Source organism: Pantherophis guttatus, chromosome 1 (assembly GCF_059756535.1).
Source record: "Pantherophis guttatus breed Tessera chromosome 1, ASM5975653v1, whole genome shotgun sequence".
NCBI lineage: Eukaryota > Metazoa > Chordata > Lepidosauria > Squamata > Colubridae > Pantherophis > Pantherophis guttatus.
Genome location: NC_142063.1, coordinates 263,295,466 through 263,314,912, shown reverse-complemented (window position 1 = coordinate 263,314,912; position 19,447 = coordinate 263,295,466). Strand labels below are relative to the sequence as shown.

General features: G+C 35.0%; 1 protein-coding gene across 4 annotated transcripts in view; it reads right to left on the bottom strand.

Moving 5' to 3' along the window:
* ADGB (androglobin) overlaps nucleotides 1–19,447 on the bottom strand; it is a 93,701-nt gene that overhangs the window by 54,775 nt on the left and 19,479 nt on the right. For all 4 annotated transcript variants that reach the window (XM_060692269.2, XM_087882844.1, XM_060692271.2 and 1 more), the window contains 8 exons: nucleotides 18,222–18,308; nucleotides 17,028–17,227; nucleotides 15,154–15,282; nucleotides 13,276–13,370; nucleotides 12,457–12,631; nucleotides 10,115–10,205; nucleotides 7,531–7,660; nucleotides 1,695–1,740 (listed from right to left, as the gene is read on the bottom strand). In XM_060692269.2, the coding sequence (XP_060548252.1) occupies nucleotides 1,695–1,740; nucleotides 7,531–7,660; nucleotides 10,115–10,205; nucleotides 12,457–12,631; nucleotides 13,276–13,370; nucleotides 15,154–15,282; nucleotides 17,028–17,227; nucleotides 18,222–18,308 (953 nt within the window). The remainder of the gene's footprint in view (nucleotides 1–1,694; nucleotides 1,741–7,530; nucleotides 7,661–10,114; nucleotides 10,206–12,456; nucleotides 12,632–13,275; nucleotides 13,371–15,153; nucleotides 15,283–17,027; nucleotides 17,228–18,221; nucleotides 18,309–19,447) is intronic.

Genomic DNA, 19,447 nt, shown 5'->3' with positions numbered 1-19,447 from the left:
TAAGCCCAATCGGGCTTTTGAGTGCATGCGTTAAAATAAGCCCCTCCCCCCAAATAAGCCCTCCCTGAAAATATTTAAATGCATGCACAGCCGGTCCCCGCCATTTCTTCTGGTTAGAGTTAGGTAGACAAAGCTGGAAATCAGGTAAGATGGCAAGAGGAGCCCTGTCTTGCTCTACGTGCCACAAAATAATAAGACCTCCCTGAAAATAAGGCCAAGCACTTATTTAAGGGTTCAAAAAAGTTAAGGCAGAGTCTTATTTTGGGGAAAACACGGTATTTCCTTTTGTTTGTGAATTCCACTTCACTTTATTTGGCTGACTACTCCGATCTGAACGGCTTATAGGTCTAACATATGCAAGCAAAACAATCAAAACTGAAATTAAAGAAGAGATCAATTTACAACAACATCCATTTCATGTACAAGAAAACCATAGAACTCTTATAAAAGATACTCTCACAGCAGGCAGGACAAGCTCACATCATATCCACCCCCAAGATCTACTGGAATAGCTAGACTTTAATGGTTGTTAATGATAATTAATATTTAATGTATCCAAGCTGTTAAAGTATGCCTTACATTTTTTAAAATATTGCACAGGAAATGGAACAAAAAAGTAGAAGGGAAGCATAAATATTGAGTTAATTTCAAAAGCACCAAATAATGGTTTATAGATATACTAATCCAGTGGTGAATTTTCAAATCTCAAGGAACTTTCTCATTCAGCTTCCTGTAGTCAACAGTAGTTTGTAATAAGCCATGAAGATCCAAAGGGATAATGTGTGCATTGTGACATTATGATGCTAGCTAGTCCTATCTTTTGGACTTGCATTGTGACATTGCACACAATTACATAGGGGAGGAGTCTGGATAACAATGTGAACCATTTGTTCCTTTTGCTTTCCTTCTATAGACTCCTTTGTTCAATGGCTGCTTATGAATTTTGTTTTTAATAATAATAATAATAATAATAATAATAATAATAATTAATTAATTAATTAATTATTACTAACATCTAAGTAGTGCTCAAAAACTTCACAAGTGTGATCTAGTTACATATCAGCCCTATGGCAGACTGAAACTAAGACTGGTTTGCTTAATGTCACCTAGTGAGCTCACTGCAGAGGTAAAATTCGGAATGGGGAATTTGTTGATAGTTATGTTGTGACACTTAAGAAAAGTGTTATATAATAGCAGGAAATGGCAATTCTGTGCTCAAATGTGTACTTGAAACCTTTTGGAAGTCTGTCCTGTTCTTTTATGCTTTTAATATCAGCAGGTGACACCTAACATTCTGCTACAGGACTTCCAATCAGACAATAGAGCATATTTTACATCTTCGCTTCTCATGCCTAAATTTGGTCCAAAGGTCCCAATTTGCTGATAAATGGATAACAATGAGTTTCATCAAAAGGCTCCTTTTTTCATCAGCAGCATTTAGTCTATTTTTATACTGTTTTTCTGTGCAATTGTTGCAATAAACTTTGTTTCTCCCATTTTTAATTAACTATTTAGGCTTGAAACTAAAGTAAATAAATTGGATGTAAAATTATGGGTTTTTTTCATTTTTAAACTGACTAGATAGATAGATAGATAGATAGATAGATAGATAGATAGATAGAGATAGAGATATAGATACAGATACACACACACACACACACACACACACACACACACACACACACAATGTTTACCTTTAGTGGATCCTTCAACAGTGTGTGGTGCAACTACACCAGATTCCTGTAGAGTAAAAAACACATATTTAAAATGACTTTATTATAGCAATACAAACAATCATGTATTATTTAAGAAGTTATAAGGTGTGTGGCAACTCAAGACCCTGTGCACTACACATATTTACTTGTGAGTAATTCCAATTCAATTGTCTCCAATGTGCTTTTTCAAAAGGCAATTGGACTTTCTTGTCTTTTTCCTTAAAAATGCTTCACTTCTCATTCAAGAAGCTTCTTCAGTTCTGATTGAAACTTCTTGGATGAGAAGTGCAATGCTTTCAAGAAAAAAAACAACCCCCCAAAAAAGTCCAGTTGCCTTTTGAAAAAGCACCTTTGGGACAACCAGGACCTGGATGATTGAGAATCTTCATAGGCATCTTCCAATACAATTAATTCTGCTCCTCTCTTTTGTTAATACCAGAACTTATGCATTTTGCTGAATAAGATTTATTAAGAAAAGGGTTAAGCCCAACACACAAATATTCCCGTGAGCTACTCTCAATATTGTTTACAGAACAACTCCTAGCCTCATTATCAGTGTGAGAATCAACTCATTAATTAGAGAAGATTCTCATTATGATGAAGCTAGTCTGAAAACATTCTAAATACTCATTTTATTATATGTAAGAAAAATTGAATTATTTATATAACTTGATTGATTTAATACAATCTAGTAAAAGCAGCTTCAAATGGATTTGCAAAGAAAACCAGAGCAGATTTTTGTATATGCTTGTCAAGTTAAAAGATAAGTAGACTTCCCTTTACATGTTTATATTATACCATTATTTGTAATTTGAAATTCCAAATTAGCAACATTTTGAGAACTGAATATATAGGAAATAAGGAATGATTATCATTCACAACCTTCTTCAATATAATTGGTTTCATCTTATCATCTACAAGCCCCAAAATAATAAGGTTTCGGGGTTCAAAAAAATATAAGACGGGGTCTTATTTTTGGGAAAATATGGTACCATCTATGTATTATGAGACAAATTAACATCTGAGCCCACTGTTCACAAATATCCTTGAAAACATCCAATGCTAAAAGTATTTTGCTCCATTCTGAATTAAATAACTGATTTTAAATATATTTCTCCTCCAGCTGTAACCTTTAGTTTCTTCTGGGTACCTCTAGTGCCCAACCCACAGTCCATGGACCGGCACTGGGCTGCAGCATGCCAGAAACTGGGCCATGCAAACAAATGAAGCCCCACCTGTGGGATGCTGGCAGCACATAAAACCACCACCCCTCTGGTCCATGGAAAAATGTCTCTCCACAAAACTGGTCCCTAGAGCTCAAAAGATTGAGGGCCACTGCTCTAATGTCCAACTCTTAAAGTCCCATCCTATCATATTTTTCCTTAAGGAATCCAAAGAATAGCAATTTCCTACGGGAAGGATTCTTACAATTAATTTCAAAGTCTTCTTTCAAATCCATATGGACCTTTAGCCTGTTTTTAACTTTCCAAAATCAATACTCTTAATTAAACCTTTTGCTGTTTATTCTAAAAAAAAAATGTTTTTGGGGATTCTTGAACTAAAAATGCTTTTGCTAAGGAGAAAGGGTCTCACCCAGTGATAAAAGCTTGCTATTCCAAAGGTTAATAGTTTAAAAGCAGTTTAAAAAATTCCAAATGCGATTAAGAAATGAGGTTCCAGAGTATATGTCTTCTTTCTCCAGAGATATTTTGTGAGCCACAATTGAGCATCTGGCTGCCAATCTCTGCCATGAATGCCATCCCTGCTCTTTCAAGGATATTTAGCTCATGGTGCCCTCACTGGAAGTCATAATCAGTTTGTGACAGCAAGCAGCACTGTCTGCATAAAAAGGAGGCCCATTTTGGCTAATTTAGGAGAACGACATTTTTCCTTTCTCAAGCTATCAATAAATCATTTAAATCAATATATAAAAAGAAGAATAGTAAGGAAAATCCTCTCCGCACTCATTTTTAACAGATATCAAAACTATTCAGATATTTTGCAAGATTGCAAGCACATATTCTAATGGAAACTGATTTTGTATTAAATTCTCCATTTTTAATGGTTGTAATTAAGTTCAGAATCTGCCTCTGAAAAAGAAATCAAATTTAGATTTCAACTAGAGAAGTTGTTAATATTTTAAACCAATAATTGATAGCAGTAAGAGGTTGCAAATGCGCTAATAAACTGAGGTTTAATCTTAACTATATGTTTACACCAGTGGTGGGTTGCTCTCAGTTCGCACCGGTTCACAAGAACCAGTAGTAAAAATTTTTAGTAGTTCAGAGAACCAGTAATAACATTGGCTGGCCATGCCCCCAAACTGGTCCCCGGCCCGGTCGCCGCTCGCTTATCCGGCCCACCTCATCAGAGGCTTTTTTTAAAAAAAAAACTTTTAAAAGCATTTTTTCAAAAAATGCTTTTAAAAGTTAAAAAAAAAGCCTCTGATGATCGCACAGCTCAGCTGGGATCTCAGAGGCTTTTAAAAGCATTTTTTCTACAACCTCTTTGGCTGAAGAGGTTGTAGGGAAAAAAATGCCTTTAAGAGCCTCTGGCGATCCCCGCTGACTTGCCTGATCGTCAGAAGCTTCTAAAAGCATTTTTTTCTACAACCTCTTAAGGTTGTAGAAAAAATGCTTTTAAAAGTAAAAAAAAAAAAAGAAAGTTGGCCACGCCCACCATCACATTAACCCCCCACAAGCCATGCCCACAAAATAAGCCACGCCCACAGAACCGGTAGTAAAAAATTTTAGAACCCACCCCTGGTTTACACATAAATTACACATAAATACTGTATGCTTTAGATTCAGCTTTGTACCTGGAGGCACAATATAAAGAATAAAATTATGCAAATCACTGCTTTGAGACTACGGTACTATTCTGAGTGCTAAGATAAATGCCATTGGAAAGCGGTTCAAAGCCTCTTTCAGAGATCAAAGTTCAAATAGGTTCAGTCTTGCCAATTTGAGACATGTAGCCACCTGAGTGCTCTAATCAGAAGCTTGAAGATATATTTATTGTTTTACACAACCTCTTTTAGAACAGTTTGGATATCTATAACAAACAGGGGTGTGATGGTTTCTGTTCCTAAATAAATTAGATTTAGCCATATTGAAACATGCCTTGGTTTCAAAAGTACAGTTGAATCTAGACAGCATTACTACAATGTGTTTTATTTGCAACAAGTTTGAAGAATCTTTAAAGACTAAAGGTATGGTCTAGAATGGGCATTCTGATGATAGCTATTCATAGGCAGCATGATAACTAATTCATTTCTGGTTACAATGATAGGATTAGTGATGATCCTAAAGCATTAAAAGGCTTCAATTTTATATTCAAAAATCAAATAAAGATGCTCTTTGCTATCTTTCAAATGATATAACAAGACAAGTTGCCTTCTTAATGGCCTCACTTAAATTCAGCTTTTGGAAAACAGAGTTTTAGCTTTCCTGTTGACTTTTTATTAGTTGGTAACAACCTCCTTATTTAAGGATATATTACTTTTACATGGAATGTAAATCTTTTTTACTTTTTAATGCTTCTTATGATATTTATGGTATTAATATATATTCCCAATGGTATACAATAAAGCAGTATATAACATAAAATCCATAGACTATTTATCTATTCCAGTGTCTGTGAACTGGCAACAGCTTTACAGTAAACATTATAGATTAAGAGCTTTATACAACAGTTTGACCTTTGTAAATGCTATCAGGGAGAGTGCCGTTTGGATATTTGGGGATAGCTTATTACACAGGACTGAAACCATAATAAAAAAAAATATATCTTTTGTGTCTCTGACCCTAACCTCGCAGAAGGAAGGGACCCTCAGCATTTTTACTTATGAACAGACTAAATAAGATGTTTTTGGAAATACCAGTGTCCCAACCAGAGCTGAGAGAGAGGTAGGTATTTTCCGAAAACAGTCACTCCATCTTTCAGGGATTGTTCTTCGGCTTGTTCCTTCTAATTTAGTCTCTCAGAGCTTCCAGATACCAGATTGACTTCCATAGGATCTCCAGACTAGCTCCAAGTGGAGATGCATACTGATGAGATTTCAGAACAAATTGGCAGATTTAACAGAGCCTTCACATGAATATTTAAAAACATAAGAAAGAGAAAGCTGAACCCTATAGCATGATATATGTTAGCAGCCACCAGACTAATCTCTCCTTTTCCTCAACTACTGAATGGGTCTGTCCATTCCAGAAGGAGTGAAAACACAATAACCCAATGCCATCAAATTTCAACTTTTATAAGGAGCCCATACAAATATGATAATTAATGGTAATAAAGACTACTGACAGGAAAGATCAGGAAGAACCTGTCCCCAATCAAGTCTTAATTAAAGTTATCAACTACAACAATCATCCAGGATCTGAAACAAACTGAAAGTGAGCTAGAGAAACTATTTTTTCTAACTGTAATCTCACCACTTTCTCAACAATATTTCCTAAAAAGGGAAAGTAAAAGACTTAGTGAAACTGGTCCAAAATAGCTGGAACCACAAAAAACCTTTTCGTGAGGAAGAAATGTCTTTGATTGTTACTTAAGATGTTATTTTCAAGAGAACCAACATTACTTCTTCCCACTGACTCTCTCTCAGATCCAGTTGATCATGCCCCAGCTGACTCCTGAAAGAGTCAAATGGGGTAAGGATGCAGTTTACAAGGGGTAGGGCTAATAATACCGTATAATTTTATATCCACTTTCTCAGAGCTAACAAACCAAAATTATTCCCAAATAATCTTTAAGAACCCTAGCTCAGTTATCTTTTTATATATTTGCCCATGCGGAATGTAGACTAGATTTTATCTGAACAACTGTACTAGTGAAATGTAAGACAAATGTAGCCTAATGTTAGTGAAATGAGAGCCTTCTTGCCCTCATTCCAGGGGTGAAATCCAGTAGGTTCTGACAGGTTCTGGAGAACCAGTAGCGGAAATTTGGAGCAGTTCTGAGAACCAGTAGTGGAATTTTTGAGTAGTTTGGAGAACCGGCAAATACCACCTCTGGCTGGCCCCAGAGTGGGGTGGGAATGGAGATTTTGCAATATCCTTCCCCCAGGAGTGGGGAGGGAATGGGGATTTTGCAGTATCCTTCCCCTGGAGTGGGGTGGGAATGGAGATTTTGCAGTATCCTTTCCCTGCCATGCCCAAGCCACACCCACCAAGCCACACCACGCCCAAAAGCCACGCCCACACAACCGGTAGTAAAAAAAATTGGATTTCACCACTGCCTCATTCCTTATAAGAGGGGATAGGGCCATTGAAGCACAGTTGCAATAAGAACAGAAAATTGGATAGTTTGCTGCCCATATTGTCATGGTGTAGACTCAAGTGTGAGCTCTTTTTAGGTTTGCGAAATTTACTTTAGGTCTTTCTCTTCCGCTGCTCTATATCTCTCTTTGATTGTTTTTGTTCCTTGGAAATCCTTCATAAACCAAAAAGCAAACAAGGATTTTAGAAGACAGGCTTTTAGTCCCTGCCCTATGGAATATTCTCCCCTTGGAGATTTGAATGATTGGAACCTTGTTGGCCTTTTGCAAAGCTTTAAAAACTTGGCAATGTGTCCAGGCCTGGGGCTCTGAATCTATTAAGATTAAAGCTAGTTAGCTTTAATCTAGCTATTAGTTGATTAATCATCATGATTGCTCTTTATAGTTATTTATTTTGTGGATGTTTTAGAATTTTAGAATTGTAAGCCACCCAGAGTCACTTAGTTGAGTTGGGCAACTACAGAAATTGGATGGATGGATAAATAAATACTAAATAAATAAATAAAATAAATAAATAAATAATAACATCTTAACCTGAGAGTTTTCTTCTAAACTGATATTCGTATCTCCAGAACTGTCAAATGCACTTTCATCACTTTCAGTGACAGAAGGAAGGCTGGATGCTGGAAGAGATCCCTTTTTAAAAGTGGATGGTGGAAAGTGGCTAAAAAGATACAAATAAACATTTCTCTTAAAAATAAAAGCAAACTAAATCCTCATCATCTTGTTTTGAATATTTTCATCTCCCTAATTTTGATACATGGACTAAATATATCTCTCACCATTTCCAGATATCCTGAAACCTTGATTTCTCTATTGAATCGCTGCCTTGGAATATAAATGAAATAAATAAATATTTATGTACACATCCATTTTCCCCTGGAAATTGCTGTCAAATTCTAGTCTTCAATCATACACCCAAACTTTCTCCTGTTGCAATAACTCTATACTTGTTAATTCCCCTCCCCCTGTTCCCTTAGTTCCTCATGTTAAACCAAACAATTAATAGGAATTGCTATACATCTGGCAAGATCTGTATCCCACAATCAATGAAATGATTTTCTATAAACAAGGAAGATTTGAAATTGTATTTCTATTTATATATTATGTGGTCCATGGTACATAAAGTATAACAGAAGAGTGTAGCACATAATATTAAAAGGCCTTAAAATATTAAAACATCCTGAATACAATTAACAGTAGAAATAATGTTCTATTGTGCTTCAACAATATCCCTCAAACTCTAACGCAATGTCAATCCAAGGGAAGTTTTGATATATGTCATGGTATAGTTCTTTCTTTTGGAGATGTCTTGTTGAAAATTGATTATTTGTCAACTCTCAGCAATCACATAGATTGACCTTTTCAGGATGGTATGTCCTCAACCTGGCTCTTCAGGTTTTTTAGAACTTAACTGAGTCCATCCATTTGCTGGTGATCATCCTCTTTTTTCCTTTCCTTTCAGATTTCCCAGCATTAGAGCCTTCTCTTGAAAGCTAGATCTTTGCATAATACTATAATTTGAGCTTGATCATTTGTACGTCAAATGAGAACTCTGGATTGATTTGTTTTATGATTCATTTGTTTCCTTGGCTTTCCAGGCCGTTCTCAAGAATTTTCAATAGCAACATTTAAAAGTATCAATATTCTTTGAATCCTGTTATCACAGGTAAAACCACTGCCTGATTAGTAGAGGTAGTACTCGACTTATGACCACAATTGAGCCCAAAACACAATTGAGCCTAAGTGAGACAGTTGTTAAGTGAATTTTGCTCCATTTCATGACCTTTCTTGCCACAGTTGTTAAGTGAAGCACTGTAGTTGTTAAATAAATAAAATGGTTGTTAAATTAATCTGGTGACTTTGCTTGTTAGAAGGTTGCAAAAGGTGAATCCCAGGACATTGCAACCATCATAAATATGAGTCAGTTGCCAAGCATGTGAATTTTGATCACATGACCATGGGGATGCTGCAATGTTCATAAGTGTGAAAAATCATCACAAGTCATTTTTTCAGTGCTGTTGTAACTATGAACAGTCACTAAATGAACCGTTGTAAATCAAGGATTACCTGTACTGATCTTTGTTAGGGGCAATATGTTGATTCTGTAAATCACTTAGAGAGTGCTGTAAGGCACTGTAAAGTGGTATATAAGTCTAAGTGCTATTGCTATATATATCTCACAGCATCTGGCTAGCTGTTCCAAGGACTTCATCGCTATCCTACCAAGTGCTAGTATGTAGCATATTTCTTGACAGATGGTTTCTTTACTGTTGACAGTCAATCCTAAAAAGTAGAAGCTATCCACCATTTCAATATTTATGTCAATTCTAAGGTTAGCTGCTGTACCTAAGATTAAACTCTTCTTTAATCTTAGTCTCCATTGTGTTCCTTGATTTGGATTACTAGAGCCTGCATATCATTTGCATTTTTTCCAGCCAACGGCATATTATTGAAAAATACATTTTTAAAACGAGAAGCCCTGGTGGCACAGTGGTTAGAATGCAGTATTGCAGGCTAACTCTGCCCACAGCCTGGAGTTCAATCCTGATGGGCTCAAAATTGACTCAGCCTTCTATCCTTCCGAGGTTGGTAAAATGAGAACCCAGATTGCTGGGTATAATATGCTGACATTATAAACTGCCAGAGAGTGCACTAAAGTACTATGGAGTGGAATATAAGTCTATTGCTACTGCTATTGCTATTGCTAAAAAATGAAAAATTATATCAATATGTAACAGAAATTGAAAAGTTCCACATATAGGAGCAGCTACAACAGCATACCTATTTTAAAAAAAATATACTCATGATATTATGACAGCATTATGTTGCTATATTGAAATAATACTGAAGCATAACATTAGTTCAAGCACATTTCAATATTTTGGAAATCTAGAAAATTTTACATTTCTATATAAGATTTTTGAAATTTAACTTTTACAATAATGTTTACATTTTTATAAGAATAAAATTACCCTGAAACAGACCCTTTTCATTTCTGTAGTTTGTTCCCATGCTTCTCAGTGGCGTACTATAATTAAAATAATTTTAATTGTATTTCTTGCCACTACACAGTACTGAGTTGTACTCAGTGAAGCTCACTGATTGATCTACTTACGTGTCTCTTGGTATAGGTATAGCAGGAACTCTGAAGTTCAGAAAAGGACTAGCAAGCTCAATAAATTGTTCGGGTTTTTTAATTACAATTTCTGAAAAGAAACAACAACTAGTGAAATGCAAGAAATAAGAATCCTATACAAAGACAAGAGACTCAAACCTGTTCTCTGAAAGGTCAATACATTTATAATATTGGGGCAGCCATTCCTATTTCATCTAAGGAGTAAAAATATATTCGTCAAACTAGAATATATCTGCAAACACTAACTTTATATATAGATATACTGTATAAGAAATTGTTTCTTTAAATTCAATACAAGTACAACATATAATTAGCATACTGCAAAATATTGTAACATATCTTCAGTCTATTGTTCAGGTTTTGGCTTTTGATGGGTAATTTCAAGACTCTTTACTGTACATATTTATTATATGACTGTTATCTTTAAACTTCATTTGCATTGGATGACCATTCAAAAGGTCACTAAGCGAAATGTTGTAAGCTGAGGACTACCCATATACTATGGGACTAGTGAAGTTAGAGCAGGCTGTGTAAGTTTATAGATTCAAGAGGAAAATTGCTACATAAGGACAAACCTATTCTGCATAAAATTTACAGATTCAAGCCAAAGTTCGTAAACCTGCTTCTATGGTTGAAGCTTTCTTACAGCACCACTTCAGCAGGCTAATCTGTATAGAATCATCCAATCCTCAAAATTCATTTTTGATGGTGGAAAGAAAACTTCAGGCAGGGAAGGGAATTATTCACCTGTCCACTCATTTTAGGAAACCCATTCCATTAACAGGAGCACCTAACTGAATACCATCTGTCATGACTGATTCCAGTTAGCAATGCAGCAGTTCTGTTCTGAACTAAATGTAATTTTTAAACTGCTTTCAAGGACAATGTAGGCAAATTAGAATATTTGTAGAAATCCCATAATTAGATTTTTCCCATCAGAGCCTTTATGATAATACATTTATTATTATTTGAGATCCATTTCATTTTTCTTGCTCTGTACATTACCTAATATATACACATGAATATATATTTCAAATAAATTTACTATGCAAATCACACATATGGGAGTAATCATGCAAAGTCAAATACTTCTCATTTTTGCATGCTTATGTATTATATCAGTACTGTTCTTGTGAACGATTTTCTAATCTTCAACATATTTGATCCTCTGTGGCAGAGGGTGGAATAAGAATGGCAATGTGAATTAAAAGAACTGCAGTAGGGATTTCTTTCTTAGTAATATAATTGTCACATTGGTTGCTCAACCTCTTCCAAGCTTGTAGAAACAAACTCAAGGTTACTGATTGGTTAATGTTTTCTTTCCAATTCCCTTTCTGCTCCACAGCCTGCCATATGAAGGGATCAGAAAAATGCAAACACAAAAATAATATTTTCTCTTGAACTAAATGTTACTAAAAGAAGACAGATATGTCTTCTTAGATATGTTATTTATATCTAATGATATAATCATTCTATTACTATTTATTTTGACCTCAGGGTTCCCCCTTAGGGCCAGGTCAATAGATCCCTAGTGGCCCCAGCCTCCGGTTGCTGCTTCTGAATGCCAGATTGGTGTGTACAAAATCTGCCCTCATCCACAATTTGATTATAGAAGATGGCACTGACTTAGTGTGCATAAGTTAAACCTAGATGGCCTGGAGGGGGAGGGGGTCATCCTAGGGAGATTCTTACCTGGTTTCCAGGCTTTGTATCAGCCAAGATCCCAGAGGAAAAAGGGGGGATGGCGGTTATTGTCCTTCATGAGTTATTGAGGGCTTTAGAGGATCTACTCCATGGATAGATAGATGTGAAGTAGGGCCCATGGAAACAGAACTGAGGCTACTGTTCTCCTTGCAGCTTCGCATCATCCCTGTTTTGAGCTGATGGACTCCATGGTTAGTAGGTAGGTACTAAAGTTCCTAAGGCTGATGTTTCTTGTGGACATTAACCTGCTACTTTTGACATTGAATCCAGGGTAACTCAGGAGTTTGTGGCCTCCACAGCAATCATTGCTCTGTCCCAAATAACAGAGGGCCCAACACATATGGGGGGGGGGTATCACATGTTAGATTTGTTTTTGTTTTTTTTAGCTCAGGACAATTGATCTGGCCTTGGAGAACATTAAATGAAAAATATAGAATGGTTTTAAATCACTTTTAAATCCCTAAAGCAGCAATCAAAATACATTTTTCATTTTTACAAACAACCATTTTGATTCTCAAAAGGAAATCTTTGTGAAACCATGAGAAAAAAAATCCAAATACTATATATCTGGATTTATCCTTAATTAGAAATAAAACTCAAAGGCTGAAATGACAAACCTTGGGGTTCATCTGTCACAATTGTTTCCTTTTTCTGGCGTATAAGTTTCCACCGAGGTACAAGTGGTGGTTTTGGTGGGGCCACTAAGGGACCTGACCTTGTTCTAGTTATCAGTGCAGGATGGCTATAGATGTGGGAAAGACCATATTGTCGTAACTTTTCCGAAGAATCAGCCTGCAATATGATAAAAGCAGCTGGGTTATATGCAAAATACAAATATATATTCACAGGAAACATTTTAATATTGACTCTGTTATAAGACTTTGTTAGATACAAAGTGACTGAACTTATGTTCTGTAGAATATTCTGTAGAACGAGTAAAAATTTGTGCTAAGATTTAAATCTGAAGCAAAGTAACATCTTATTAATATTAACAGAATAATAGAATTACAAAATAATAGGGTTGGAAGGGACCTTGGAGGTTTTCCAGTCAATTCTCTTCTTCTTAAAAACCTCCAGTGAATTCTCCATCATTTGAGAGGCTGCCACAAGGAAGGAGGGTGACAACCTGTTTTCCAAAACACCTGAAGACAGGATAAGAAACAATGGATGGAAACTAAACAAGGAGAGAAGCAAACCTGAACTAAGGAGAAATTTGCTAACAGTGGAACAGCTTGCATTCAGAAGTTGTGGGAGCTCCATCACTGGAAGCTTTTAAGAACAGACTGGACAGCCATTTGTCTGAAATGGTATAGGGTCTCTTGCTTGAGCAGGGGGTTAGACAAGAAGACCTCCAACTGTTCCAACTGTTATTTTGTTGTTTATTAGAATTACTGTTGTTAATTTATTCATAAAAGGAAAAGTATATAAATCCTTACCATTTTCTCTAATACAAAGATTTTTTTTTCAGGTACATAAAGAGGCATGTAGCAAGCATACACCACCATCTGTGGCTGCAATGGTGTTGCAGAACCTACAAAGAACCCATTGAATCTATTAAACAGTATAATAGAAAAGAAATAAAGCTGTAGGTAACAATATGATATGAACTGATAATATCCCATGTTAAACATGGTGCTATAAATGCAAGAATAGAATTTAAGAAATGGGGTAGTTTCAATAAGGTAACTTATTCTGAAAAATACCAAAGAAGCTAGTTAAAAATAAGTAGTTTTAAAGTCTAAATAACCTGTTAGAGTTTTATATTTAAATTGTTTCTACTTTATTCAAAGAGAGATACAATTAAAATATCTGATGTAATCGACGAATGTAACTATCTAAAATCAATACACATACATTATTTAGGACTAATGTAACTACCTAAAATCAACACATATTATTTGGGATTTTAAAAATAAAATACGTGCATTTCCTGAAATACACAGTATAAAGAATTTTTTGTTTATTTTTTGTCTAATTTCTATTAAATTATATTTTGTGAATAATTGAAAATTATTGGCTATTTAAAACACCTAGTACCATTGGTTTCCTTCATAACTTTCTAAGCAGATCAAAGGCTGAAGAGTAGAGAAAAGTGACACAAAGAGAGTAACAAATAACCAACAACTTTAATCACAACAAGCAAAGCGAGACCATGCTGGGGAGACAACTTAGCTAAGTAGGAACAAGATTGAATGGAAAATAAATCTCCAATATTGAAAGAGGAGATGGCCTACAGCAGGGTTAGGGTTAGGGTTAGGATTAGGGCTAGCCAAGCAAAACTGGCTGAGGAACTCTGGAAGTTGAAGTCTACAAGTCTTAAAGTTGCCAAGGTTGGAGACCTATGGCCTACAGGATCCAACCTCACAGATGTTCACCATAAGAATAGCACGTGAATCAGCAATTAACTCATCACTGGAGGTTTTTAAGAAGAGACTGGAGAGCCACCTGTTTGAAATGGTATAGGATCTCCTGCTTGAGCAGGGAGCTGGACTTCCAGCTCTATTCTATTTTAAATTCTAAACTGTATTGACAGTTTTAAAAGTGCAGTGGACCTGCTGCATTTCTGAAGTAGAAGTATTCTTCAGAACACCATGTAAAATGAAATCTGGGTCAGTATCAGATTGTATAATGTTGAAACAAACTGTGAAGTACCTTTGTTCAGCTTTTGACATTCATTTCTCCGATATAATTTTGAAAAAAATATTCCAGTCTATTATCAACCAGCCATTTACCACAGTTTAGGATAGGAGCAAACCACTGTGCCTTTTTTGTAGTCTACAGCCTCTGCAAAGCTGGCAGAAACACTTTTGCCCCTTAAAATCTCCCAAAATGCGAAACAGAAACAAAAAACAAAACAAAACAAAAACCCCTTCCCTGCTTTAGGTTGAGGATAGGAAACGGTTAGGCTAGGACTCTGTCTGATAGATTTTGCAGTGATGTAGAGAAAGCAATGCAGCCCACAGAATCTCACTAATGGTGTGGCTGTGGTGACTGATAATATGGAGCGAGAGTCTTCATATTATATTCTTGTGACAGAATTCTTCATATTTTATCCTTGTGATATAAACAAATAACTAATAAATAAATGCATCTTATTGGTAGGGTATCATTATTGCTAAGAAGGAACCAGTAACCAAGGCTTTTAACCATGAATATGAGTTAAAATTATGAAAAGTACACTTGTAGAGATTTGGAATTAGAGCTCAGATTTCAATTATAAATGCACCTGCTAATTTATAAGATCACATACTTAATGATCTCACTAAAGCTTTGGTGGCCAATGCACATATGTCTAAGATTTTTTATAATCTTACCATCCAGAAATATCTGAAGAGAACTTTGATAGTCAGCAGACATTCGTGCAGAATGAGAAGCTGGCTTCAGTTTATCCTTTTCACCATCTTTGCTTCTCTTTTTTCCAACTTCTTTTTGATCCGGCTTTTCTAAAAAAAAAAAAAAATCAGTACACTAACAAATACTACAGTACTTTGTCCCAGATTATAAAGCAGATTTTGTCTCAAGCAACCAACAGTATTGAAGACAATGGTCTCAGCTACCCAAAATTCTGTTCCTATTTCTGAAAAGCCAAGGGTTAAGGACATACAGGTAGTCCTCAACATATGACTGTAATGGAATTACAGTTAGGACAGAATTTCTGTCCTAAGTCATGGTGATCATAAATTCTGGTTCCAAAGTGACCAGATCTGATTTCATGTCTTTTTTTTTTTTTTTTTTTTTTGCAGCAGTTAAATGAATGCCATGGTCATTAAATGAATCCCTTTATTTCTATGGACATTTTATACCGGAAACTGGTTTCCAAGTACCTGAAAGGCAGTCATATGACCATGGAGATATGCGCAGCCATTGGAATCTGTAGCTTTTGTGGGGGGTCCATCGTAATTTTGAACAGTTGCTAATCAACTGCTTGTTAAGTGAGGACTACCCTGCCTAAGGTAGCCCTCACCTAAGACCACAATGGAGCCCAAACTTTCTGTTGCTAAGCAAGACAGTTGTTAAGTGAGCTTTGCCCTATTTTATGACATTTCTTGCCCCAGTTGTTAAGTGAATCACTACAATTGTTAAGTTAATAACACAATTGTTAAATGAATCTGGTTTCCCCATTGACTTTGCATGTCAGAAGGTCACAAGAAGTAATCACATGAGCCTGGAACACTGAAACTGTCATAATTATGAGCTGGTTGCCAACCTCCAAATTTTGATCAGGTAACCATGGGGAATGCTGCAACAGTCATAAGTATGAAAAACAGCCATATGTCATTTTTTTCAGTACAGTTAAACAAGATTCTGTTTTCAAGCAATTAGATTGTTAATAAATCTTTGCTGATAGATTTGTCTATACCCTACCCAAATACATTACATTATCTCAATGTAATGTATTTTTCCTTCATTTCTCTCAATGAGATAATGAATGAGAGAGAAAAATGAAGGAAAAAGTTATATTTCAAGTACCAGGTCTCAACCCTTTAATGTTTTAAAAAAATAACAAGTAAAAAATATTTTGGAATGACAAACAAGTTAGAAGCAACTGAAGATGATATATCTGCAAAAACTCTTAATTTAAGGGATATCTTCAATTGAAAATGTCACTTCTTGCATTCTAAACATTTTTCAAAGAGAACTTTACATTCAGCTGAGGGGATGATAAGCTTCCTCTACTCTAGGAAAGAGCACAGCTGGTAGTTTCCATGATCTTTGGGCATAAATACATGCATATGCTTAATGTAGATAGAAACAAGAATGAGCTATTTTTTTTCTCCAGAGCTAAATGTATGCATTATGCTGTTAGCAAAATATTATATTGCTGCTCTTAAATGGAAAAGAAAATAATAGCACAATACAAAAGGACAGGAAGGCCAAAGCTAGGATGGTAAACAACAAAGATGAGATTTTTTGGGGCATCAAAATAGTTTAGATAATGTTTTGGGCAATATAATTGAATGGCTGGCATATGTATACCTGGCATTTTGGAAAACACTAATTATCCTGAGCTTTTGAAATTCAGATTTGAATTAGGAACAGAATTGGCTATGGTAATCCTGAAGAGTGACTTGTGGGAAAGATGAGTGTAATTCTGTTGTACCTATTTTATCTCTTGGCAATATAACCTTGTTATTCTTCTGGTACTCTTTCATTGTGTGTCTGATAGTGTGGACAATTTAAAACATACCTTTCCCAGCTTTCTCGGCTTTTTCTGGTTTTTCTTGTTGCTTAACAATAGGCGTAGTATCATTTTTTATATCAGATGCTTTCAAATCCTTTTTTGCATCTTGAAGTGATAGTTTGGGTTCAGGAAGTGATTCTTCTGGTAACTTAAATTCTGGCACAATATCTCTTATGAATTCCCAAATTTTATCCAAATATCCAGATCTTTAAAAATAATAAATACAATATATATTTGAAATATTGAAACAATATTGTTACAAATGCATGGCAGCTTGATCTTTTTGATCTTGGGGAATCTGATAACCTGTTTTTAAATACTGAAAAAAGAAAAGCATTATATTTAGCTAAAAATTAAGAAAATGATCAAATGAACAGAACTGATTAAAATTCAGACATATATAAAATAAACAATACACACAATATAGTTTCTCTCTACATATAAATACAGTTACATACAACTATAAATTAATTTCAAATTGATTCAACTTACCATTATTTAACAAATAAAATGTGTGCATATGTATTTTTTTAATTTTTTTATATATTAAATATTATATAAATAACAATAGTGAAGCTTCACATTATACTCCAGAGAAGACAAACACTGTGGAGGACTGGAATCTAGTTAGTCATACTCAGAATAATTTGACAACAATAGCTCTTCTCTAACTTTTAGGAACTCATATTACAAATTTCAAAATATGAGGAACGTATATTAAAAATATGGACTTTTATATATTGTCTTTTTTCTCATTCATTTATTCATTCATTCCTTTTATATGGTCACCCATCTGCCATGTGACCGAAGTTGGTTAACAAATATTAAAAACTCACAATATAAAAATAAGATAAAATAAAAGAATAAAACACACTATCCTTGGTATAAAACACAGACCTTATATAATTACAATGGACCTACACCAGTTTTTAAGGCCTTCTAAAGGCTCACAGTGTCAAGATCCTCTGTTTCTTGGGAAAGGGCATGGTTCCCAAGGACAGCTGCTGCAACAGAGAAAGTATGTCTGCTGACTCCTATAAAATGATACTATTTAATTATGAGACTCAGAACATGCCAATTCTATCAAAACTTGCGGGATCATGGTATTTTTACGCAAAGGCCCAATGATCCAAATACAAAATAACTATAGACCGCACGTGCAATAATTAAAAAGTATATGTTATAAAAAGTAGAACTTACTGAAGAGGAATAATTTCTGGTATCCATCCAGTAAGTGCATGCAGAACTGTAAATTCTCCTAGTTCTCTTTTTCCAATGTCATTTATACTATGAAAAATAAAAATATGACTATAAACATATGAATATTATATTCTGCCTGTATCACATCATGTTCTGAGACAAGCACAATTTTCCATGTTTCATGTACAATCTTTAGCCCCAGAAAATTTACAACCAACAAAAAATTATTTCTTGCATACTGTAGTTATAAAAAGTTAAATATCTAGGTTAAATCTTCTAACATATCACACATCTACATTGCTGAATAACTCAGATTCTCATAGGTCTAAATAAATCAGAACAGAAAAAAGAACAAGGAACTTTAATCTTAAAATTTAAGATTAAATTTTAGCACATGTTGCTAAGAAAAAAATCTGGGAGATGACCTAATTATCATTTTTACCAAAACAACAAATTGTTTTGGGCATATAAATTGTGCTTTAAAAAATGCATGTAAATAAATATGCTAGAATGTAAAATAGTTTTTTGCGAAGTAAACATACATGCCACCACCCTGACAATGTAGCAACTGTTTTTCATTGGAGCCTTTTACATTTGTATGGATCGCACTCTTTTACATGCTTGTTATGTAACTATAGTACCTAGCATAATTTGGGTTATACAGATATAACCGTAACTTGCACTAGCATTGTTTTAGTACTTTTAGAAGAAGGTTTGAAATTTAAACTGCAACTGGATGAACAGAAATTTTCTCCTTCTTTATCATCCTGTGCATTGCAAAAAACTTACTACCTCAATGGTAATTTACTGCCTCGATGATAATTTACTACCTTGTTGGTAATTCATTCTACAAGATGTGCCAGATACTAAAACCAATGGGTACCAAGAAAACCACGTGACTTACCACGTGATCTGCTATTTTGGCTGGAAGAAATAGCGAGTCACAAGGCAGCTGACATCTGCATCACTTTCTACCTTGCATCTTGATTGCTGGGAGAAAGATGAACACTGGGACAAGATTCGTGCTTCAAAACATGTTGATTACCAAATTCAACCAGTTTTGAAGCAGTCGAGTGCTGAAGTATGACTGTACTAGTATTTGAGGGGTGCTCCAAATATGCTTCAGTGATAGAATAGAAAATTTGAAGAGTTCCCCTAAGACTTTGATGTTGTTGTACAGTAATACTAAAATATACTGCCTTCTACTGAAGCTGGGAAGATTCCAG